The 25,513-nt window shown below is 31.8% G+C and overlaps 1 protein-coding gene across 2 annotated transcripts in view; it reads right to left on the bottom strand.

Annotated features, from left to right (window-relative positions):
- The window catches only part of LOC128995877 (UDP-N-acetylglucosamine--peptide N-acetylglucosaminyltransferase 110 kDa subunit-like), a 109,997-nt gene that overhangs the window by 65,191 nt on the left and 19,293 nt on the right, over positions 1–25,513 (bottom strand). Inside the window, exon 1 of one of the 2 annotated variants that reach the window (XM_054420903.1) lies at positions 12,331–12,504. The exons of the other annotated variant lie outside the window; for it this stretch is intronic. Coding sequence (XP_054276878.1) covers positions 12,331–12,452 — 122 coding nt within the window. The 5' untranslated portion in view covers positions 12,453–12,504. Of the gene's footprint in view, positions 1–12,330; positions 12,505–25,513 lie in introns of those variants that run through there. 2 annotated transcript variants of the gene reach the window in all.

The raw sequence follows: 25,513 nt of genomic DNA, 5'->3' as shown, positions 1-25,513 counted from the left end.
ATTGAACATAATATTCAGAATTATCAATATTTGAACAGTTGAGTTGGTCCCCCCCCCCCCCCAGTAAAACATTAAATAGCTTCTAATTTTGAAGGGGACGATCAATTAAATATTACAAATCTTAGAGTAATCATTAAGAATTTTCCAAAATATTAAGCTACACACATCTTTTGTCTACAAACAGATAGATGATTAGATATCATACAAGATACTGGTTACTAATTAGGTTAAAACTTTTCTCCCACTGCATTGCAATATCTGTAAAGCTTCAGGATACGATCAATGCAATTAAATAGAAGACGAGATCGAGATCGTAATAATTAAACCGCTCGTTTTCTGCGTTAATGGGAAATACGGTTATCAAGTAATCCCGGGATTTAACACCCTTAATGAGGTAGATCTGGAAGCTGTGTATGGATTACTGAAATAAGGTTTTGTAGAAAGATTTGTGCAACTATGGTAAAACTGTTGTTGGATGTCTCTTTAATGTAAAATCAACAAAGTTATTTTATTAATTATTATATTATTACTTATTAGGTTTTAAATTCATTAAATATGTGTCTAGGTAACGGTTAGTAACTATTTCATACAAAACTATACAGATAGTACCAGCTTAATTTTTTTTTTTTTACCCAAAAAAGTGTAAAATCAACAACTTGTGAAAAACTGTAGGAAATAGGTATCAATATGTTTTCCCTGTACTAATTTGTTTACAACTAGTATCTTTATTATAAGATAGGCTACAGTTTATAAGTTAAAGAACAAAGATCATCTACATAAGTTATTATATTTTCTGTTATCAGTTACTTCCCAGTGTACAGTCAGTTCACAAATTTGTAATGTGTTGTAGTACCATAATGACTATCTAAGTGCCTGTAGACATGTAATTGTGTGTCAAACAATAAAGGGGCAGTTAACCAACAGTATGAAGTGACGGTTATGTTAATGTTGCCAGTTCACGTATATTTAGTGTGTTGTGGTAACAACGGCTATCTCAGTGACTGTGGAAATATAATTGTGTTTTAAACAATATGTATTAACATACAGTTATGTTTATGTTGCCAACATTAAGACTTAAATGCCTGAGGATATTTAAGTGGGACAGTTATGTTTATGTTGTCAGTACTGTCACAAAAGAACTAGTCAGCATACAGTTTTAAGAAAAATTTGGACTGCAGTAGAATGTGAGGAAGCATTGTATTTCCTTATAATATTAATATAGAATAAGCATTTCTAAAATCTTTAGGTAGTTAAAATTTGTTTAAAGACGTTTAGATGGAGATGGAGGTTTTAGATTAAGATTTCAAATGTTAATAAGCCACAATTTGTATGCAAATTAGCTTGGATACATGCCATATTTCGGCCGCCAATCTAGAGGAATCTCCATTACGGCTCAACAACAGTGCGGTGAAAATCGCTAATAAATCAAGACTTCTCGAGATTGTTTTACTAAACAATCTCTCACTACTTCAATTAAACCAATCTTAACTCAGCTGTCTGAAAATCCGGAACAAAAACAAATTTTGAGATTTATTACGGTAAAATAAAATTGTTGAATCCTGTCCAGTAGATTAAGTAGTTACAAAGTTGGGGTTTGTAAATCAGTGAACATTTCAAGTTGCGAGTGTAAGCGCTAACATGATGCATGAGCAGTTTTGTAGCAACTGGTGTGGAACTCTCCCAACTCCTACGCTCCCCACTCCCAGAGTCTGTTAGGGGGTGGAAGTGGGGAGTGGGGAGAAGTATGTTATTTCGCAATAATAGGTTCTTTAGCTTTTCAGGAACAGGTGAATTAGAACTATTATTTTTGTCACCTATTACTTCTTTGTCCAGTTGTCAGTTGCTGTTGAGAGAGAGTTACAACCTCCACAATTCCCTTGTTCTAAAATTGCAGACGACAAACTATTATTATGTGATTCGGTGATGCTTCAGGAAGATACAAGCACTAATTCATTCTAAAGTTCAGACAACCTTACAAAAATATTGCATTCTCAGTAGTCTATTACTATGGTACTATTTTTTTGAGAAGCTCCCGTTATTATAGTCACTTGTTCTAATAGTTCAGACATTACAAAAATAATATGATGTTATCAGTAACCTATTATGAAGGTAATAAATGGCACTTCAGTAATAGTAATATTTATTGTTACAATAAATAGCGCCCACCTCTAGGGGGAGGTTGGGAGTTCATCTTCCACCCCCAGACCTCCTGGGATTTTATATCAATGAATCTCGATGTTCTGCTAGATTGAAATTGAAGTTTAACTCGGCTACCAAAGTGAGTTATTTAAAACTCAATAGATTTTGATCCATGAAATATTTTACTGATGAAAATTATTATTTTTAGATTTATAAACTGGAAAGATATAAAAATAAATGTAGAATTTACTAAACAAAGGAAAATAGTCCACCACGCTATAAAATACAGAACAAAAACACATAAAATGGAACGTTTAACAAGTTTTAGCGAATTTCCCATATAGGGAATAAGCTATTACCGTAGTACTCATGGTAAGACCTGGACGCGGGACCGATTTTTTTTTTCGTTTTGAGGTCCCTAGAGGCCAAAAACACCATCCGTTCAAATTCATATATATATATATATATATATATTTATATATATATATATATATATGTGTCCGTCAGCACGATAACTCGAGCAAAAATGATCCGATTTTGATGAAATTTGGTACAAACGTGTAAACCTACGTCTATTCGAACGAGTTCGCGATCCAGCATGATCGGACCATGGGAACGGGTGTTTACGGGGGGTTTTATGGGGTAAAAATAAATTTTTCCCAATTTTGACCCAAAAAACATAAAATTTAGCAATTAATTTCCAAACCATTTTGTAGAGCTTCAAAAAACAAATAATTTAGTATATTGAAGCGTTATTATGCGCCTAATGGTTACGGAGAAAATTCCAAAAAATTGTAAATTTAAAATTCCCATGTTATTCTTATGGAGAATGAGTAAACTGTTGTAGTTTGCTTGTTTATGAACATATTTTGATCAAATTTGGAAAATGTTTTTATTTCTTACTAACTATTAACATTTTACAAAAAAAAAGTTTTACCCTCCCTGGTGCAGCAAACCTAAGTACTTGTTAAACTAATTCTATTTAAATCGGGAATAAATGTTATATTTTTAAGTAGACATTTCAGTGTAAATCCAATCAGTCAAATGGAAATTCGCTTAGTCTGCAGGTTTGCTGCGGCGGGGGTATTTTTTTTTTATCTGGATATTACTTGTATTGATGCAATGATATTTTCCGTTCTATAGAATGTAAACAAAAAGTATAAACTTACGAGCGTATAGTAGAGCGCTAAATGTTTGTTTGTACTTTCTAGAATGTAGATAAAAATTATTAACATACAAGCCTATAGAAGATAGCTAAATTTTTGTGAATAATTTTTGTATGTTTTAACAACTTTAACATGAGTTAACTTGGATAAATCTTTACAAGGATCCATAGTTAACACGGTTGCCAAAGCGATTGTTATCATAAAATTTTGTGTAATAGATTTAACTGTACAGTCTTTTGATAACTCTAGGATACACCATGTATAAGATTTTGACTGCAGACATACAATATATTTTATATCCTAAATCTACTAATTTCCCCCCTTTTGTCCACCATAGCAACACACCCCCCCCCCCCCCCCACCAAGAATGCAGCAGCTAGTTTGATTGCATTAATTTAATAAATTTAATTCCCTACCATTACCCAAACTGGAATTGTAAGACCACCACAATTCATAAAATGTAATCAAGAAAATATAAACAATTATAAAAATATAAATAGTTACAAATATAGTCAAGAAAATTTTAATCAAAATATATAGGCCTAGTCAAGAAAATGTTAGTTCATTTTTTTGTATGACTGTTTGCTAAATATTGTTTTAAATAGAGTAACGACAAGTTAATGACTCGTAACAGACATAATTGCATTGTTTAGTCCTAGTTTCACAACAAATATTGCAAACAAAAGAGTTGTTGCTATCTTGCCAACACGAAGTTGCAAAGTGGTGTTTTGTGACAGTGTTTTTAAGGGATGATGATGGCTAATTAAAAATTCAGCACTAACTGCCCTCAGCCTGCAACTTCTTATCAGACTGCTTCGTGAGATAAAATTCTAATCACTTACTCTACACCGAAAATTGCAACTACCTTTGAGATTAGCTAACTTTTATTTCCATATACAATAACATGTTTATTTGAATATTCTAAAAGTTTATTATCAATTATCAATTATCAATCATTAGGATGGGGACGCCACGTAGGTGCGTATTTTAACCCAAATATGAGTGAAGGATGAGTGTAGAATGGTGTGAGATGATCTGTGTAGCTTTGTTACTGACTAAGATCGGCTGTTTCATTAGCCAGGATCATTTATTTAAAGCCCAATGATCAGGAACAGCTGGGTCCAGTTTCAAACCATTTGTATTGGAATATTCTAAAAGTTTATTACAGAGAGTACATGTAATGAGGCGAGAATATAAAATATTGCATATCAAATTAAAGGTCATAAGGAATGCAAAATGTTACTCAGAGTAGAGATATTTACATTTTCAAGAAAACTATATCATATTCAAAATAGTACCAAATCTTTCACAAGAGCTGCCATTTTTTACTTGAAAAATAATAGTCAAATACTGATTACATCAAAATGTTTTTATTAACAAGAGCTCTGAAATTATGTATATGACACATGTTTGTATTTGACCATTGTGAGATTTGAACTAGTGCACCTCTGGTTTTGGTACATCCTGCTGTATATTTATTTTAAATGTTTACATGTATCTTGAAGGTGGTTGGTGGGAAAACGTCTAATTCCATCATTGAGCGACTAACTGTTTGTCTGAATTTAATAGTGGACAACTTATGTGATTTACCCTGTTTATAGGATATGAACAATTGGTGTTTTCAATACCTGGGGACATCAAAATATAAAATAAGTCGTTCCAAATCAAGGTCTAAACATGAGACCTGAGGTAATGGAAAGATCAGCTAAATAAAAAAGCAAATGAGGACAATTCCACATCTTGCACCAAACCGTTCTCATTACACCCCAGTCGCAAGGGTGCGAGAGGGAAGAATTTCAGTAGGGTGGTGGGGGGAACAAATAGAAAATAACTGTGTTACCCTCAACCCCCTACACACTGAGAAAAACAAGCGGCCCTAATGTCACTGTTCTGCAACTTTTTTTGCTGTTATTTTGTCACGAACTCGTTTTTCATGATGAGACGTGTTGTTATTGTTTTAAAACCATTATTGCAGCTTTGCATTCTGCTCTTAAAAAATTTACTATACTATTATTGTATATAATTATTTGTTTTTTTGTTGCATTTCTAAGTGGAATTTTTAATTCTCTAATAAACGATACCAAGTTCAAAAAGAGTGAATAAAAATAGCTGAAATATCACTATTTTTAGTTGTAAAATGGGGTGGAGTAAGGCTAAACTAGTCAGGTTTGCCTAAATTACAACTAAAAACCATGATATTTCATATATTTTTAATTTGATCCTGGTATCATTTGATAGGGAATTAAAAATGCAAAATAAAGGTGTCCTTAAAAATTTTTTCATAAAATCAGCCATATTGTTCATTTAAAAGAAAATTACATAATTAATTTTTTTTATTGTCTCTTGACACAATAAATGTGAAAAGTTTGGTTTCTGTGGTTTGAATGGTTCTTGAGAAATAAATGTATTTGCAAAAAATACAAAATGGCAGCTAGCAACTAAACAAAATTTGTTTGACCTGTGTTTATATGAACTTTTTTTGTTTAGATTGATTACTTATGAACACCCTGAATAATTTATGCCTAGGTCAAGTTAGTAACAGCTTAAAAATTAGCCCAAAATTTGTTTAGTAAAACTATTAACAAATTAAAATTAAAAAATGTTTCACTAAACAACAATATCTGTGAGTATTTTAAAGAAACATAACAGCTTTATGATTCTAAAAAACTAATAAAATAAAGACACGTTTGTATTTTTTGCTCTTCAAAAAAAAGAAGAAAAAAACAGCAGCAGGTCAAAACGCAATAACTATTTAATGAATTCAATGTCTACGGACAAACACTGTGCCACGTTCTGCACGAATGCAGCTCATATATGACAAAAACTGCAATAACCTTGTTAAAGAAGTGTGCAAAACGCCAAGCAGTATATTTTGTTCATTTGTTTATAAGATTTATTTTTGAAGATGAATGTTATTCAGCTTTCAAAAAATTATATAAAAGATCTTAAATTATTATAACTTAAATTCAATATAAATGTAACACAGTCTGACTAATCCAAAATTTGCTACCTAATTTAATAATCTAACTATAGCCGAGTGGGAGTAGAGGAACTACTGTATAGTGCTCTTAAACTTCCAGTAAAATCAATACTTGCAAAAGTTTAGATAGACAATGTCATAACTTTACATAATGACGTTCCTTTTAATGTGAATTTTTGGTAACCAGGTTCAGTCACAATTATTTTGGAACAGTATGTGTTTTAATATCAAACTAAACTAAAGCTAACTGATTTTAAAAAAATCTTGTCCAAAAACTTGTTAAATATATTCATTCAAAATTTTATTTTAGTATAATATTCAATATGAAAATACTGTCCAAAAAATTGTTTGAATATATTCATTTAAAATTTTATTTTAGTATAATATTCACTATGAAAATACTACCATTAAAGAAAGTCACGAATAAAACAATAACTAAAGGTAGTAAGGAAGATAAATTACAACAATTCTGAAATATTGAGAAAGCAATTCGTAACAACCTAACTGCCATTTAATACACCAAATCTGCGACATTTGTAAACTGCCTTTTGTATTGAATCGCTCTGTCTTGCAGCACATGTTGCTAGCATCTTTTAGCTAAATGGGGTAAAATATAAAACACTCACCGAGGTAATGTTGAAAACAATTTTTTTTTTGTATGTGGTTTATAAAGAAATAGTTTAATTTCAAGACTTGTGATATATTTAATTTAGTTAACTCGCTTGAAATTAATGATGTCTTACACGAAACACCCTGTATAAACAAATTAAAAAGATACTGTACGGTTCTCTTTTTGGGTAACAATGACAAGGGGAAAGTGAATTCAGGCAAAACAATAAAGTTTCACATTCTGAGCAAAACATCAGCATGAATAAATCACAAATAAACCTAAAGACACAAACAGATAAAAATGTAAGTTTATTTTTAAGAACCTGTATCTTGATCTAAGAAACGATAAATCAAACAGTATAATTTACAATTCAAATGTAACTGTTTTCGTCTGTCAAAATAAGAATGTTTACTCCACAGAAAAATAACTAAAAGATAAATCTTTGTTTTCCTGTAACTACTAACTGTTGTGTTAGTGTTTGACAAATGTTAGTTACAAGGCTAACTCTTGGCAACTAGACTTTCATCAATGCAATAATAGTTAACAATTTTTTAAACCTATATTATTGTGATAATACTCTTTAGTAGACTTAAAGTCTCCGTTTCTTTAGTTAGTCAATGGAACAAATTATTTTGTTCCATTGACTAAAATTTTATTTTTAAATATTAAGGAAAACTAACTAATACCAGATCCCAAAAATGGTTTAGAAGAACTAAAAACTAATTGTGGACCATTCTACATAAAATCCCACACAATTTATTGATTTTAATAGTTTTATAAATTATTCTCTAAATTTTATATACAGAAGGAGTAAATATATTATTTTTGCTACTGTATATATTTAATGATCACTGGCGTGGCTTATTCACAGAGTGTAAAGTTTTCCTTGTTACTCGAGTTTCGACGCAACTGCGGAGTTTCGATGTTGCGACGCAAATGTGCGAATACACGTTTTATTGTAATCCAATAACACGTTTCGCAACCCGCCTAACCTATCTGAATATATCTCAATAATTTGTAAGTTGGTTGTACTCAAACACTCAAAGGTGTTATTGAACCTTTCAAAACATATTGCAATATATTTTGGTTGGAATATTGAATGTTTGGAATATGAATATCTATTCCTGTACCATAATCTTTTTGAGTAGGCTTAATCTCTTTAATTGTTAAGAAACAAATATATAAAAACAATCATTATAACAGAAATTTGTTTCTTATTTATATAGGTTTTTAGGCCTACCACAAAGTTTTTTAGAAATTATAAATAAATGGAAAATATTAACAATTTTTAAGGGTACGACATAAGAGTAAATGAAACAATGAAAATAAAACAAAACATAAAATAAAGTATAACATTATTTAAGTTAAAATGTTGAACCTAGTCCGTATTTATTCCTCTGGAGAAAAAGCAGTGTGTGTAAACAATACTATAAAATAATGAATTATAAATAACAAACTAAGACAAATAATAGTAAATTTTGCATGCTTCAAAAAGCACATTTCAATTTGTATCCAATTGTAAGATAAACTAGTTACGCCAGATTCTATTTTTTGTATATGCTCCAGTAGTTGAAAAACTTATATAAAAAAAACAACCTAATCTGCAGCTAGTTTTTTATAAAAATACTGGTATGTGAGTTAATAAAATACAAACAGCACAGAACAATTGAACATCTAAGTAAGCTATTCTATAAAAACTCAACTTATATATAGAATGAGAGTTTCATATGAAAAATCAATGTCTTGAAACATTTCAGCAGGCTTAACTTTGTATGTGAGCAGTTGTAGCAGTTCGAAAACTACGTCATTGAAAATATCTTAGAAACTTTACTAACTAGAGCTGCATGGAAATACGATTCTCAAGCTTGTTGCATCAGTCCAAACATTTGTTATTAAACAATAAAAAAAATGTAAACCTATTTTTTATCAATGTGAAATCAAGTTTAAGACCCAATACCAGTTGATCATAGCCTATGTAAGAAGTATTAAGTTCAAATAAATTTTTGATTAATTTAGAGAGAACCAGAGAATAATAGTCGTCAGAATAGAAACTATATGTAAAAAAAAACATTCACAAACATAAAATACAACCCTTTTGCAGCGAACCAGTTTATTCATGTTGGCTACAAACCAATTATAATGGATGTTGCTTTAAACATTTTAACCACGTTCTATTTAAAACGGAAAGTTTTTACAAGTAAAAATGTGGTCAGCCTTTGCTAATATATTGTATAAAATCATGAAGAAAAGTCATTATTGGGAGCAAAAAACCCTAAGCATTGTCATTGAGAATACTAACAAATAGCCTACTTTCTAAAAAAAAAATTCTACTAAATCAGGGGAATCTGTATTGTATAAACAACCAACTAGTAGTAAAATATGAATTCTTACTTCTAGAATGTGCTTCCTTATTTTATGGGATTATTAAAAAAGAACTGCTAACTAAAACCCCTACTTGATAAGAGCTTGAAAGGTGAATGAAAACCGCTGACTTTACCTAATTTCTTCACCCTTACCGAAATGTTCCGTAATAATATACAGTAAATAACTATAATCAGTTACTAAACACGAATATTAGCACAGGAACGATATACAGTAGACTCTCTCTAATCCGGCACTGCACCACTCTGGCACTAAGTAATCCGGCGTATTTTGACAGGTGAGGTCTTTCGCAATTGCGGCAAAATCATGAAAATTACCCGCGGTTACGTAGACATTATCGTTGTATTCCGTGATCGCGGCAAAAATCTAATAAACTTCCGTGGCCATGCAAACATCATCATCCACTCCCACGGTAACGGAAACGTCATCGTCGTCTTGGGCGATAGCGGAAAAATCATGATCGAACATCTCCCGCGGTCATGTAGACATTATCGTTTTCTTCCGCGATCGCGGAAAAAATCTGATAACCTCCCGTGGCCGTGTAAACATCATCATCATCATCCACTCCCGCGGTAACAGAAACGTCATCGTCGTCTTGGGCGACAGCGGCAAAATATCATCATCCACTCCCGCGGTAACAGAAACGTGATCGTCGTCTTGGGCGATAGCGGCAAAATATCATCATCCACTCCCGCGGTAACAGAAACGTCATCGTCGTCTTGGGCGATAGCGGCAAAATATCATCATCCACTCCCGCGGTAACGGAAACGTCATCGTCATCTTGGGCGATAGCGGAAAATAACGATCGAACATCTTCAGCGGTCATGTAGACATTATCGTAGTCTTCCGCGATCACGGCAAAAATCTTATTAACTCCCGCGGCCATGTAAATATCATCGTCCATTCCCGAAAACGTCATCGTCGTCTTCCGCAATCGCGGCAAAATCATGAATATCTCCTGCGGTGGTGTACACATTATCGTTGTCTTAGGTGATAGCGGCCAAATTCTTATAATCTCCTGCAGCCGTGTAGACATAATCATCGTTTCTGTTAACTATTTAGTTTGCATACGTTTTATAGTTTATAACATGTTTTTGGTAAGCTAAAAACAGTTGAACATTTTGCGCAACCGGCCTATGGGTCAAAATTTTGTTAGAAAAAGTAAATTGTAAAAATAAGTTTGAAAGAAAAATAACTGACTTTATTAATGATGGTACAACGGTAAAAAAAAAAACAAGAATTATTATCGAGCGTACAAAAAATATTCCATTTTAAAAAGTAATTACAAATTCAATTGCTAAAACACACTATAATTCATTACTCTCAATCTAAAAGAAATGCAACGCTCAAAATTGTTTTCGAATTCTATTTTGAGATCCAATCAGTGCTGAAAGGTAGGGGTGGGTGAAAACAAACTGTGGTCAGCTACCCAAAAATTAACGATTCCTATTTACCAGTTCGTCTCCTGTGGGGAAATGGAGTTTAACAATAACAGGAATTGGTGATTTCCAATTATTCGCCATTTCTGATAACAGGTCGTAAAAGCCGTGCTATTATAAATCAGTCGCAATAAAAATGCGATTGATTTAATTAATTTCCCTTTTCTCATGAAAGTTGTGTGTTTGTTTTTGTTTTTTTTAGTTCATTTTATTAAAAATATGTTTGTAGATATGTTGCCGTTAAATAAAAAAAATTATCTTGTTGAAAAAAAATTTTCTTGTACGAATTGTTAACCGTAAACCGTAAAAGTAAAACATTAGAAAAGGTCGTAAAAGAAAGCTTAGGATGCGATTACGACCTAAACTATTACGACTTTAATAGCTACAAATGGGGACAACTGTAAATTATATGTTTTTATTGCCGATTCACGTATCTACGCCTAGACTGATAAAAGAACATAATACAAGTAGTAGCCTAGTCTTATAAATATTTAACGGCAGAAAATCTCGATAACAACTCTCAAAGATTAAATTAAAAATTCAAATAGGGTATTGCACAACTCAATAGTTATCTCTTGCTTTCAATGTAAAACCGGTAAAACTGTGCAATATATCGACCAATTCAAGGAATGATTCGAAACAATATCATCCGAAAACATCGTGCTATCAGGATAAAAATTAGAATTTTACGGCTAATTAAAAATAGACTGTGTTCGTAACGTACCAGTAAAAACCTTTCGCTATCGAGGTTCGACTGAGCAATAAATAACTCAATTTTAAGAGTGTTTAAAAGAATATTAGTCAAAACATTTCGATTCCAGGGTTAAACTGTAGCCTACTAATTGACCAATTCAAAAGGTTTTATTCAAGAATAACAACTTTTAAACCTCTTAATATCGAGGTAAAATTGCCCAAAACTGACGCGGATTTAAAAACAAGACTAAAAACGTCCTGCTATTATGGTTCGGCTGTGCAATAAATAACTCGATTTAGGGTGTTAAGAACAACACTGAAATTCCGCTTTCAATGTTAAACTATACAATAGCCCAAATCAAGTAGTTAAAAAAACATAAAAAATCTTGATATCAAGGTTTCGCAATCGTAGAACTTAATTGAACGGTTGTTAATAACAACACTAATCAAAAACATGTTGCTTTCGGGTTTAAACTGTCCAATAAAACGACCAAATTATGGGTGATTAAATAATGAGATGTCTTGTTATCGAGGTTAAAATGTGCAGCAAATCACTCGATTTTAATTGTGCTTATTGCGTGTTAAATATCTCCCGCAATAGGAGTTGAACTTTACTACATAACCATCAATTTAAATGGTTCTACGACAAAACTAATTAAAAACCTTTATTGAGGGTTAGTTGTAACTATAAGCACCAATTGGACAGGCTATACACAATAATCAAAAACCTCTTATTATCAAGGTTCGTCCGAGCATGTCTATCACAAATTTTGTAATTTTGCAAAATGATAAATAAATGTCTTACTTTTTTATTGTACAATTTACCAGTCCATTTAACGGACTAGAGGCAGGAATCGTCGAAAACCTCTCGCTATCGAGGTAAAACTACGCACAAACTCGCTATCGAGGTATACAACGCACCTCTTGATCCATCGTTTGATGAACGCCAAACACCCTCGTTGCTGCGGTCCCTCGTGCGTGGGCAACTGCCTGTTCGGCAATATAGTGATGATTGTGTACACGATGATGCACTGATAATCCATCGTGACGTCATCATGACATTCCTACACCGACACTGCCACAGTACTGGGCGGTGTACGGACCAGCTGGCGTCGCCATGGCAACCATCTCCCGCCACCCCACACCACCCGGTGTATTTATAACCCCCCGACGTTCGGTTTGTTATTCCCATTGACTCGCGATCGTAGTGTAAACAAAGAGATCGATGTGCCATCTTGTCCGCGATTCTGGTCCTTCGAGTCGGATCGTGTACTTAATAGTTGTTTTTTTTTTATTTTTAGTTTTTTTAGTTTTCTTTTGTTATTGGCGTTTGATTTTAAATTTACAAAGGGATTTCGATTGGAATTTTCTTTTGATTTAATATTCAGTTTTAAAGTCGAGGTAGATGAGGATACAAGGATATTAAATATTCCTGCATGGATATAAACTAAATAAATATATAATGTAAAAGTATGTACACGACAGCAAAAATATATGGTAAACATTTTTAGGGTGATTTTTAGAAAAAAATTTTTTTCTACATAGGCCTAGTCTACGAATATAACTACAGTATATCCTGGAAAAGTATCAATAATTTTCTTTTTTGATTTGACATTTTGAGATAGTGGTGAAAAATATGGGGTCTGACTTAGGGGAGGTACGAATGAGGCATTTAGTTCAAAATTCCTCCGTGAACAGCGCTGTAGTAGAGAGCACTTTGGCAATGAAGGTTTACTAATCGCAAAAATAGTTCTGTTCATAAAATAAAATTATAAATGTCTCAAATTCAATTTTATAATTTTTTAATTATAAAATTAAACTATCATAACCTTACCGAACTAACCAAACTTGCTGATAAAGAAATAACATAACAAAAGTTTAGTAATCGGAAAAATAATTCTGTTTATTAAATAAAACTAGAATTTGCTCAATTAAAATTTTATAATGACTTAATAATAAAATTAAACTGTAATAACCGAACCAAACCAACCAAACTTGCTGATAATAAAAAAATCTTGGTCAAAAAGTTAATGCTACCAACAGGATTCGAACCCGGGAACTACAGTATATCAGACCGGTACGCTAACCATTAGACCGCTGAGGCCGATGGCTACCGACCGTTTTGTTACCGTAATGTCGTTCCCTCAGCTAATAAGAAGCCCACAGCTGTCATCGTAGCCTCTTCTATACCTCCCCTGAGTAAATACCAAAAATATGCATGTCATAAATATACACAAAATAATTAAACAATGATATGAATATAATCAAAATAATTACGCAATTATACAAATATTAACATTACACTTAAAAGTAATATAAAAATGTACCTAAATAAAAAATTTTAGTAAATTAGTGTTTGAACTATATACGAAAATAAATATATTCTCAAAAATATTCCAGATTTTAATTGGGTACGTAGATCTAGGGATGTAAACGAGAATATTTAATATTCTGGTGTTAATCAATACATATAATAAATTAATACATTGTTACAAAAATATAGATAATACTTACAAAAAATATAGCTAATACTTGCACATAAATTAAAGGTAATGTGAATAGAAATTCATAAAATTGGTACAATCATATCGAAATTATTTTGATGTAGGTACATACAAAAACAATAATCACCAAAAAATATAATATACAAAAAACTATAAAACTCGTGATTTTCGATTTGGATTGGAAACGTTGAGCTAGGAATGGAAACAATAATATTTCATATTTTTACAAAATACATTATGAACAAAATTAATACCTACTAAAGTTTTTAGATAAACTCAAATAAAATAATTTAAAAAGTTGGTAAATTTGTTTGACATACATACAAAAACAATAAATCCGGAAAAGTATCAAGCATACCATATTTTTTAATCATAGGAAACATAAATAATAAATATCATGGAATAAAATTAACAAAATAAATTAATATGAAGAAATACATAAAAAATGTGCAAGACAATTTAAATAAAATTCAAAAAAGTTGTCAAACTATTTTTTTTTTATTAAAATAAGTAGAAAAAGTATACCCTTAAAAGTATTAAACTCAATACACAGCGTTAATTAGCTTCAACTGTGTGGAAAGTTTTGAATGGAAAATTAGGTTTATTTAATAAATAGAGTAGTAGGAGTGAGATAACTTTAATAACTGACAAAGTACTTGTGTGAGAGTTTTCAAGATTAAATGGTTAGTTAAATAGGCCTAGGTCTAATGTTAGTTTGTACTTTGAAGTAAACTAACATATCTAAGTCAAATAGCTTAAAAACTAGTTATAAAACGATAATTATTATTTATTATTATTAATATTAAGAATGTAACTGCATTGTAACAATGATGCAGAAAGTGTTTTTTTCTTGTCAAACCGTTATCTCTCTCAGCACATTTATTGAAATTAATATGATAATTAATATATCAAGTTTTAATTAACACAAAATAACTTTTTGGTCTATTTATTTATCTTTTTTTAATTAGGAAACCTTAGAGATCAATTTTTTTTAAAATAATAATTAGTTTGTTACTTGGACTTATTAAAGAATAAACAAAGGTTCTGCGTTCAGCTTTGTAATTTTGATGTCGATAATCCGATACAAATGACTGTTATTTATTGTGAGATAGTTATCTAATAGAATTATTTTGGAAAAAATATGATTTAGTGTAAAATCACAAAAGGAAATTTTGATATTTTTGTTTTGTTTTTGAGGTGTATAGAAGTATTTTTAATAACACTCACTTTCATTTAGTCATTCAATATTGGAAATTTAAATTACTTTTGAGACAAGAATCAACCCCAATTGAAATAATTATTAGCGGGACTCAGGAGTTGTTGAACAAAATGTTAAGAGCAGACATGAATAAAATATCTCACATTTGTCATTCTGAAAGTCTTACAGGACCTGTGAACAATGGAACACAGAAAAGCTGGACATGATGAGTCTACTTGGACAAAGACACTGAATCTCTCTAAGTGAGCTCGCACAAAAACACAGAGGTAAACGAAAGTGGAGATTGTTGACAGTGCTTTTGTAAAAGTGGTCTTTAAACATTTGTTCTTCCATTTCACTTAAATCATAGGATTTTTTTATGGATGTTATGTTTTGATTAAAGTGCAAAAAAAGTTTGCTTATAACTTTCCTTTGGCCAAGCCCAATTAATGTAAAACTGACAAGGCTTAAAACCCTTTGAGGTAGAATTTTTTTCCTTTTTTGTGAGTGTGTGGTATAGATCCAACATAAGACCAAATGGATCACCATTCGAGGAGTCGAGAAAATGGCGCGCGGCGACCTATACTCGCCATTAAACCACAAAGGTCAACTTTTTTATTTTAGATTTTTTTTGTGAGTATAGGTTGCCACTTTTGAGCAGTCGGGAAAATGGCAGGCTGCAACCTATACTTGCCATTCAACCGCAAAGTGTTAGTTTAAATATAAATAATTCTCCTAAATAGATTTTTATAACATTGTATTCACAATTTATATAAGTCAGGTGGCATTATTGTGGAAAATCTAAGTTTGCTAAGATGAAACTATTATAGTTAGTTTTAGCTATAAAGAGTTAGAAAATGAGTTGGTGGATCCTTAATACACAAACAACCATTATTGTTACGTACATCAACTTTATACCTACACAGAAAATCAGTGGTAGAGTCTTGACAAATTAGTAACAAGCAGAATATTAAGAATTAGTACAATGCCTCTCGAAAATAGCAAACAATAGGGAATTAAGGAGGATTATTTGAATTACAATGGTTGTGACGACAGTCTGAATAGTAGGAATTGCAATGCTATGGAGGTCAGACTCTGAATACGGCATAACAAGCCCAGTCAGTAAACAAGGCTTAGAAGCAAAACATTATGACAGGGAGGCGTTCACTGAGCCTGGTCCTAATGAAGCCTCTACTTTGTTTTTAAAATGGGTTAACCTCACTGGACATAAAATTTAATCTGAGTTTTAACAACAATGCAATGTTATGATAAAAATATGTTTTGGTCAGATAGTATTTGTTTCTATTAGTTATTTGTGAGTAAAATATTTAGCTTACTGATCTTCCTGACGTATTCAAGCATCACAAACTAACTAAAAGTTTTAATGTGCACTACTTAATACTTATTTTAATGTGTGACTGGGACGGGTGGCGTTGTCCTGTAATCCAGCTACTAGAAGGTCACGAATTGTGGATATTTATAGGGATGCACTGTGTATGTGATGCTCCCTGGTGTGGATTAACGTCCGCACTAGTGAGTATGACTATCCGCAGTACGACCCTGATAATTAGATCAATTTGTAAATTACAAGGAAAAATGTGGTTCGGATTCCACTATAAACTGTAGGTCCCTTAGTTGCCATTAGCTGTATGGGCTATTAATTAACAGCTGTGTTTAAGGAACATGTCGGCCTCAGTCACTAACAAGACTACAAGATCGCGCCACTCATCCTACACTCATCCTTCACTCATATTTGGGTTAAAATACGCACATAGTGGCGTCCCCATCTTAAATAATTGATATTGATATATTGATATACTTTTTCCAGATGTTAACAATTTATAAAAATCATTTTATACCTTAATAATCTGTACCTATTGTCGGGACCACGTAAGTTTGCAGTTGAGGGAGGAGCCTATTTACCATATGGTTTTGAATGAACCAATGAGAACCATGCGGTGTTGCCAAATCTCATAATACCAGCTGATTTCAAAATATTGCTTAGTATATTTTAATTTGTGTTGTCAACGGGCGATGTGGCAACGTCGCACTAGCCTTGTCTTGTGATTGGCTGCCGCCAACTGCAAACTTACGTGGTCGCGACAATAGTTTAACAATTGTTTATTTAATTGAACATTGATGTTAGTTTTAATAATCTAATTTAGCAACTTGCAACATATACTAAATTTAAATCTTGTAAATTTTTGTATTACTTATAACGTGTTAAATTATAAAAGAAACAATTGTTGTTTTTTTTATACAATGTATTAATAATTATTATTGACAAAAGCTATAATCTGTAGAAACTGCAAATATATGTTTGCATATCAACTAGATAAATGGAGTGACTTATTAAGTATTGTAAAGATCTATCAACAATCTAGTTTTAAAATATTTTTAACTGATCAGCTAGTAGAACAAAATAATGTACAAGTAAAATGTAATAATTTATCAGGGCTCTGTATAAACGTACATTAATGTGACAAAATCGCATTTGTTCAAATAGTTTTCACGTCCCTAACAACTGCTAGTGTTGAAAAACGTTATCACAATAAATCTACTTTTTAGTTCAAATTCAAGATATGACATTTGATATTGAATTACCTAGATTTAAAGAAATGTTTAACCCCGACACTCTTTTACAGAATTATTCCTCCAAACCATAAACCACATTGCCTATTTACAGGTAAGATTGCACTGCCAAAGTCAAAGCTAAGCTCTCCCACTGGTTGGACCAAACAGAATCTGATCTTGATAACAAGGTAGGTCCAATCTATCTACCCTGTCCTCCTCCCCAGCTGGATAATGACTACACCAGTCAGATAATGTTCAACTAATGCCTTTAGTAGGCAACCATTCATCATCCAGTTTCCATCAACTCAGGTTTTGTTATTTAATGCTGAGTGGCATGACTTAATTTTCATGATTGAAATTGTAAAATGTAACAAGTATATTAATTTCACACAAAAAATGTGTACATTCTTATAAATTTGCATTTTCAATTATTTTTAGGAATACATACTGTTTGTTTTCAGGAAGAACCAATTTCTTAAATGTGAGTTTAAATATGTATGAATTTATTGATAATTATAAAAAAATAACAACAAATTATTTTCTTGATGTCCCACTTGCGAAAACACAATTGTAGTCAATAGAGCTTTGATAGTGGAATCCTCAACAGCAATTACTATACTCAATATTCAATGTTCAAATTTTTCAGGTTTGTTAATATGAGTTGCCTCAAAGAAATTAATCTTGGTAAGAAATGTAATTACTGTATCTCTTTCAGAATTGCTATCTTGATTCTACTGTGTTTATGAATTTAAATAACTTATTTATTACAACTATTATAATGCATTAGTTTCCTAAAAAGTTAACTTATAAGAAAACAATGATTTTTACAAATTGACTGAATAAATAAAAACTTTAACATTTTTCTGGTTTGCCTGATTTTCAACTGATTTTCTGCATTCAAAAATTGATGACTCGCAATTTTTTTTATTAGTAGACACCTATGTTAATGAATCAAGATTAGCAGCATATCCTTTCAAGTACCGCTCAAACAGCAGTAGGGCCAATATATAGACATTCAGAACGTTTTATACAATCTGGCATTCCGCCATATTAGTCAGGAAGTTGGGAGAACTACAATACTAACTGAAGCTACTCCGTTGTAAGATTCCCCCTCTCACTCTTTGCTGCCTTTTGCATATTTAACAGAGAAATCCAATACAGACCTAGTTCCGGTACTCAGGAACACAGAAGAATCCATTTATGTAGGTAGAAGGTTAGAGATAATATTGTTTATTTATAGTTCATTTTTTTCTCCATTTACATAAAGTAGGTTATATCGGTATAGTTTGAAATTGTTGTTGAATATATTTTAGACATTTAAGCACACTATTTGTGATACAGCATTTACACGTAACTTTATAATTAAATAGTTACTTCAACTTTAATAAGCTGTGCAGCATTTGGATGGGATGTCGAGGATAAAAATAATATTCCAGTAGCAAGCCAAATGCCATCCAGATTGTGCAATAGCCTTAATGAAAACTTGGTTAATTATGTAACACACTGTTTAAATTAGAAAAACAATAATTTCTAAAAAATTACATTTTATAATTTAATCTGTACATGATTGCGGGCCAAAATTTAATATATCTCAGTGAGACGTATGAATTTTTGTGCAATGTTCAGCAAAGATTAAATTTTGTTATCTGTAATTTAACTGTACATGCATAATTTTTGAAACTGGTAAGGAATTTAGAATGTAATCCCCATGAAATCTCCTTACATAAAAAGTCATAAGTATTATTTACTGTTGAAATCATATACAACAAAACGAAGAAGGATTAAAGCATCTTTATTACAAGAACGTCTTTAGGGTTCGACAGACATAAACTTATGACTAGAAGCGGGGCAATTCGGCGCATTACAGAACGTCGGAGCAGGTGTAAAGCACTAATATTGGTTTGAGCAATAAACTAAAGACATTTAACTAAAGATTGTGTCAATTGTTATTACAACTTTAATATTTATTTAAAACTTTAATATTTTATTTGCCACCACTGTTTTATTGTTATCATTGCTAATCACATCGTCTTGTCTTATTAATGCCAACAGATTTTTTGTTTTGTTTCATTGTTAAGTCAAGCAATAGCTCATTACTTTAGGCAATCTTGTTCTTCCCTTTTTTTTTCACCCTTCATATCACTCTTCCTATGTAGCTCAGATTTGTATTTCTAGATTGTAAATACTGCAATAATTGTCAAAGTTGTTTGTTTATAATGTATCTGCTTGCTGCTAAATGTGTAACTGTTATCTTGCCCATTGTAAAATGCTTGTAATGATTTAAGTCTGTTTTGTAAACTGGTTTATGCAGTTACTAAACAAATTAAATTGAATTTAGCAAAGTGTTGTAGAGAGGGGTGCTGAAACGCTCAAAAACACTAGTCACACCAAAGATACTAGTGGTATTAAATCAAAGGAATTAATGATTGAGATAACTGTACAAAATGACAAAAGCGACTGAAGTAAGAGAAGAGTTATTTTGGGCAAACCGACTATTGCTGAAACTAACCAAACCGGTTAGGAATGTTTGTTTGTATTGTAATGTATTTGCTGTTTTGAGTCTTTATGGACCTATGACTCGGTCCACAAATTGGATTATTTTTCAAGATAGATTTAAGATTTGGGTTTTCCAGAGTATTAAAAGTATGCACAGGGAAGTTGGGCTGATTTCCTAAAGCGATTCAAGAATATTGGGTTAAAATGGATGCAATAAGAGAATACACATTCAATGAATTTTAACCAATTGCTAGAACAATAAAACTTTAGAGACCCATCAAGAAGCTTGACAATTCGACATAATCAGCCAATATTGTTCTAATTATCCACAGCATTTCCTGATTAGAAAATTATTAAATCTATTTTTATACAGAAATGAAATTGTCAATTACAATACTTGTTCACCCTCACAAAAATTTGTATACACCAAAAAACTAAAATCTGTTGATTATTATTGAACTTGGATTAATTTTTGCTGAGCCATACACAATGTTTCATTAAGCTGCAAAATAACTAAAAGCCAGTTCGGTTCAACCAGGATGACACTGGTCTAAACCCACTTTGGCTCGGAGCCAGCCAGTTCCCGCAACACCCTGTATATTTTGGCCGCTTCAATATCTGACGCAATAAATCTCCTGATTCACCCACATCCCTTCAAATACACTTGACTTCTTTCATATGTCATGTTACGCTGTAAGAGAAATTTTGATTCCATTTTAATTTGAATTTATATTTTGTGTTTTATCTCTGGAATACAAGTTTTGGTTTTAGAAGCTTTTTTGGGTAATGGTAAAACTTGAAAAAAATTTACTTTTGAAAAATTGGAAATAAAACAGTGTACTATGTGCTAAGCTCTGAAAAATCAAAACTACTTCATCGTTGTTTTATCTACCTGGTCGTCGAACATAGACATGGATTTACCATCTTAGTTAGATGCGATATATTTTATAGCTTGACCAAACTTATAATGATTGAGTAAAAAGCTACACAAAACCACAATCCTAGGATGATCTAACTTGCTCGTACTGAGCCAAAAACATTACTTTCCAAATTGATTTTCAATCATTCCAGCCAATCTTAGAAACATAAAATTCAGTGTTTTTTTTAGGAACACAATCAAACCCAAGAGACAAAAATATCCAACTTCACTGTAAGTCTTTGTAACCGTTTAGCAAGCGCAATGAAGAAAATGTCATCACCCTTGGCTCTTGGTTTGAGGTTGCTTAAATTTTGTAACATTAAATTGGCTGGTGAAAGGAATTAGTCACCAGGTTAAATCTAAAAATAGAAATGTTCTGACAAATGTTGTTTAAGCTTAGTTATGTTTAAGCGTTATTAGTGCATAAGTTTAAGAATCTGATTTAATCAGGTGGACCATGTTAAGGTTTCCCAGCCCCAGTGGATGAATATCTAACTGGATGGGATGCTCTTGTACCTATTAGACCCTTCCAATTGACTTTGTCCCTTAGAGACACAAGTCCTTCATACTCTATTGAACCTCTTTGGCATTTTTGAAAAATTATTATCATTTAGTCTTTATAATGTTCTGGTTGGGTAAAAATTTGTTTTCCAAAATAATTTGGATGGCTATTGAAATATTGTCAAGAAATATTTACACAAAGTTAACTGAAAGCCTCATAAAGGAGGGCTAAAAAATTCATAGGCAGGAGGATATTTACCGTTTGAAAAAAAACAGATATTTGCTCTCAGAAGGACTTCATTTCAACCATTTTTCCTGCAACGTTTAAGTTCAAGTGTATCCTAATTAATTTTTCCCTACAGTTAAGGATTCCAAGATGTAATAACAAACATTATTTTTTTTAGAATTAACACAACAAAACTAGATTAATTTGAAAATGGTGGTATTGAATGCCATGGTGGGAGTTTGGTTAGGTAAGTTTTTGTCAGAAATACTAGCCGTTTGAGTTCCAAAGGGTAAAATATGATTATAAAACATTTCAATCATGATTAAAAGGTTAGTTTTCTACAAAGTGAGAAAAAATTTTTCCCATTTGTCTTCAGATGAAAAACAGTTTGAATGTTTCTTAACATATAAACGTAATTATTTAGGGATCGTATAGGGTTCTCACACCAAGATCCATTTCAAATTCTATCTTAGTGTAAACAACACTTAAAACAATTTCTATTTTGTAACTAAAAACTGTAAATCTAAACCGTTATTCATTTACGACACAGACCAATGTCCTCTGGTCTCATAATTTACCAGATGACTGAAAATAAACAGAGTAGACTACCACAATGCAATAAAGTTAGAGAGCGAGAGGCAGTTAGCCAAGGAACATCAACATTCCTGTGACGGAGTAAAAATAACTACAGCCGAGCTATTATCACAACTGTCCGAGGATGATTTATACACACAAATGCTTTTAAAAATAGTTCCAACTGTATCCTCTATCCAGAAACGTTTATTTATTCAATTTAGATTAGGAGTCAGGATTGTATTTATTTAGTGAATTCAAACATTAAATCAGTCAACCCTCTATAAGACAAATTTCAAGTGGTAGGGGGGAAATTTGTATTATCGAGGGATTGTTAATAAAGAGGATCTTTTTATCGAGGCTTAATACTGCCGTTATTCGTCTTATAGAGGTTTTATAGACGTGCCAAATGACTGACGAAAGAAGAGGTACGGGTGGGGGTTTCATGTTGAGACAAGCTTCTGTTTGTTTTGAAAACTACGTACTATGGAGATTAAAATCATGAGAAATTCGTCTTGTAGAGGTTTTTTGTTAAGAATATTCGTTGTATAGAGAGTCAGTCCAAGCCTATGTCACAAACAAATTTGACTTATTACCATGTTGTATAAGAGGTGTTTTTTAGCATTGAACTTTATGGGGTTCTAAAAAATTTGTTTGAAATTTGGTTTTAAAATTGATTAATTAATCATTTAATTAATTAATTTTAAAATTTGTATTTCGGTCTTAAAATTCATTTTTGTCTTATCAAGGAATTTTTTTTACCGAGGTTAGTACTAACGGGATTATACCGTATATTCTAGGCTAAAATACTTCCCCAAAAATTATTTATTTATTATTATTATGTGCTTTGTTTAACTAAGTTGAAATAACTAGTTTACAAAGCTGAAAGTAAGGTTTACAGGCTCCAGCTAGTGTTTTTAGGTTTGAGACAAAGTCAAGTAAAAAAAAACAGTTCAATGAATAAGTGAGTCAACAATAATCAATAAATTATAATTATGTTAATTACAATTGTATGGATATAATTTTAATTTCATTAAGTCTGTATAACAGCTTACACTTTTAGTTTGAATAAAATTATTCACATATTTGACTGTATAAAATCACACTTGAAAATTACTTGAAAAAGTTGGTAATTTTGTGTGAATTTCCCATGTGATTAAACTAAAGAAAACCGACTGCATTGACAAGATTTTATTGTATTCCTGCAATACGGATGAGAAGGAAATCTCTCCATTCATAGACAAGAACGGTAAAGCAAACAATTGAAAATGTTTATTAAATTAGAAATGCTGATAAACTGGCCTCTATTTTTCCCAGGCAGAGGTGAATAATCCGAACCGTAAATGATCGAGTAACATTCAAGAGAAAATCTACTAACCGTGCATATAGTATTTTGGCCCACAATATTCAAAAATCAGTTGATACAACAAAATGATATTCAAATAGTGAAATGAATCGTAAGTAATTACCGTTTAAGCAATACAGTTGGTTATCAGTAGTAATCTTGACCTGACCATACTTGACTAGGACTGACTAAACAAACCTTGACCATTCGACCCCCCAGACTCCAAAAAGGTCTTCTGACTTTCATTGCGCTGGTTGCTGTCGTCGACATTCTTTTTTCCGTGTGAAGGATTTGGTTCAAATAATTGACACTTACTAACAATCCTCCTCACATTCAGTGTGTGCCCTTTTAACTGCAAAACTAACTGACAAAACCCCCTTTTGACTGATAACAAGCTAGGCACACACACTTGCCCATGTAGGCCTATTCCATAAGCATGGCAGATTTCATCCTACAAAATATTGTCCAACTGTAGTTAGTATCTCGTTCTCTATTTTTTTCTCATTATTTAGCCTAAGTTTATCGTAATAAATACTGTTATTTCATTTCATTTTATCCAAAAGTATTTAGGTAAATGGTTTCCAGAAACAGGTGTGATCCCTTAACCCCCCAGCCAGCTCTAACCTTGGCCAGCAGCCAGTTGTGAAGCTATTTCCAGCCAAGAACTCTGCTTACGTTTACCCTCTCTAATTGAATCTTGACTATTTATGACACAACAAAACCATACAGTTCCTTAATAACCAATACGTTATGGTAAATTTATTTTATTAGTAGGTCGTTGTTTTTAACTTGTTCTTGAAAACTTTTAAAAATTTGAAAAAATTTTATTGAGAAATAAAATTGAAGCAGTTTGGAATAGGAGACCGGAAAATAAGAATTAATCTACGATCGAGGAAGATTAATTAAGTTGAGGTAGAACAAATTAGTTTTAATTAGGAAACAAACAGTGTTTAGTGTTGGAAAATGGAAATATACGGGCTTTGACTTGGAAGTTATGATTAACTACTTCTTAAAATAATAATAGCTGTACAACTAATTTATAAAAATAGCTTAGGTTCTTTGAAACTAATATTGACAAGTGTTTTTTTTTTCAAATAATAAAGCTATAGGCAACCGCAGAAAAATTTGGACAATTTCATTTGAAAACAAGTTTTTTTACTTACAGTCTTGCCAATATTTTTTTTTTAAGTCCTACTTCTATATGATACGATGCTAGGCTCTAAACGAAACCATTTTACTTCAGTCTATGTCAAGAGACAAGAGTTAAAATCCATTCATTGATGATTGACGGGATTTGAACACTGATCTAGGGGACCAAAGCCCCCCTGTGCTCTATCACTAGACCAGCTGGTTCCCTTTCTTTGCCTTAAGGACTTAGAAATTGTAATATGGTTAACGTATCTTGTCTGTCTTTATTCATTTTAATACGTTCAGTGTGAGGGGCGGGAATTCTCTATTCTCTATTGAATTCTCTATTGAATAGCTTTGGTAACAAACCTACAGTAGTTTATCTGCACCTGCAATCTCTTTAACAAACAAAAATGGGTTGGTTTTTAAGTATGTTTAAAATTTAAGCATGATTTTAGTCACAAGAAAGTGACAAGCACTACTGACAACCAAAAAAGCTAAAACAAAGTACTAATTTAAAATTGCATAGTTGTTGTTAATTCAGTAATATAACAAACCCCATCCTAAATAGAGCTGGAAACATGTCTTATTTACAATTGATTAGTTTAAGTATTACTAAGTCCATAGCCTTGCAATTTCA

This window comes from Macrosteles quadrilineatus, unplaced genomic scaffold (genome assembly GCF_028750875.1).
Source record: "Macrosteles quadrilineatus isolate MER2022 unplaced genomic scaffold, UCM_ALF_1.0 Scaffold_5__1_contigs__length_97177068, whole genome shotgun sequence".
NCBI classification, from domain to species: Eukaryota; Metazoa; Arthropoda; class Insecta; order Hemiptera; family Cicadellidae; genus Macrosteles; species Macrosteles quadrilineatus.
This window is presented reverse-complemented; position numbering and strand designations above follow the sequence as displayed.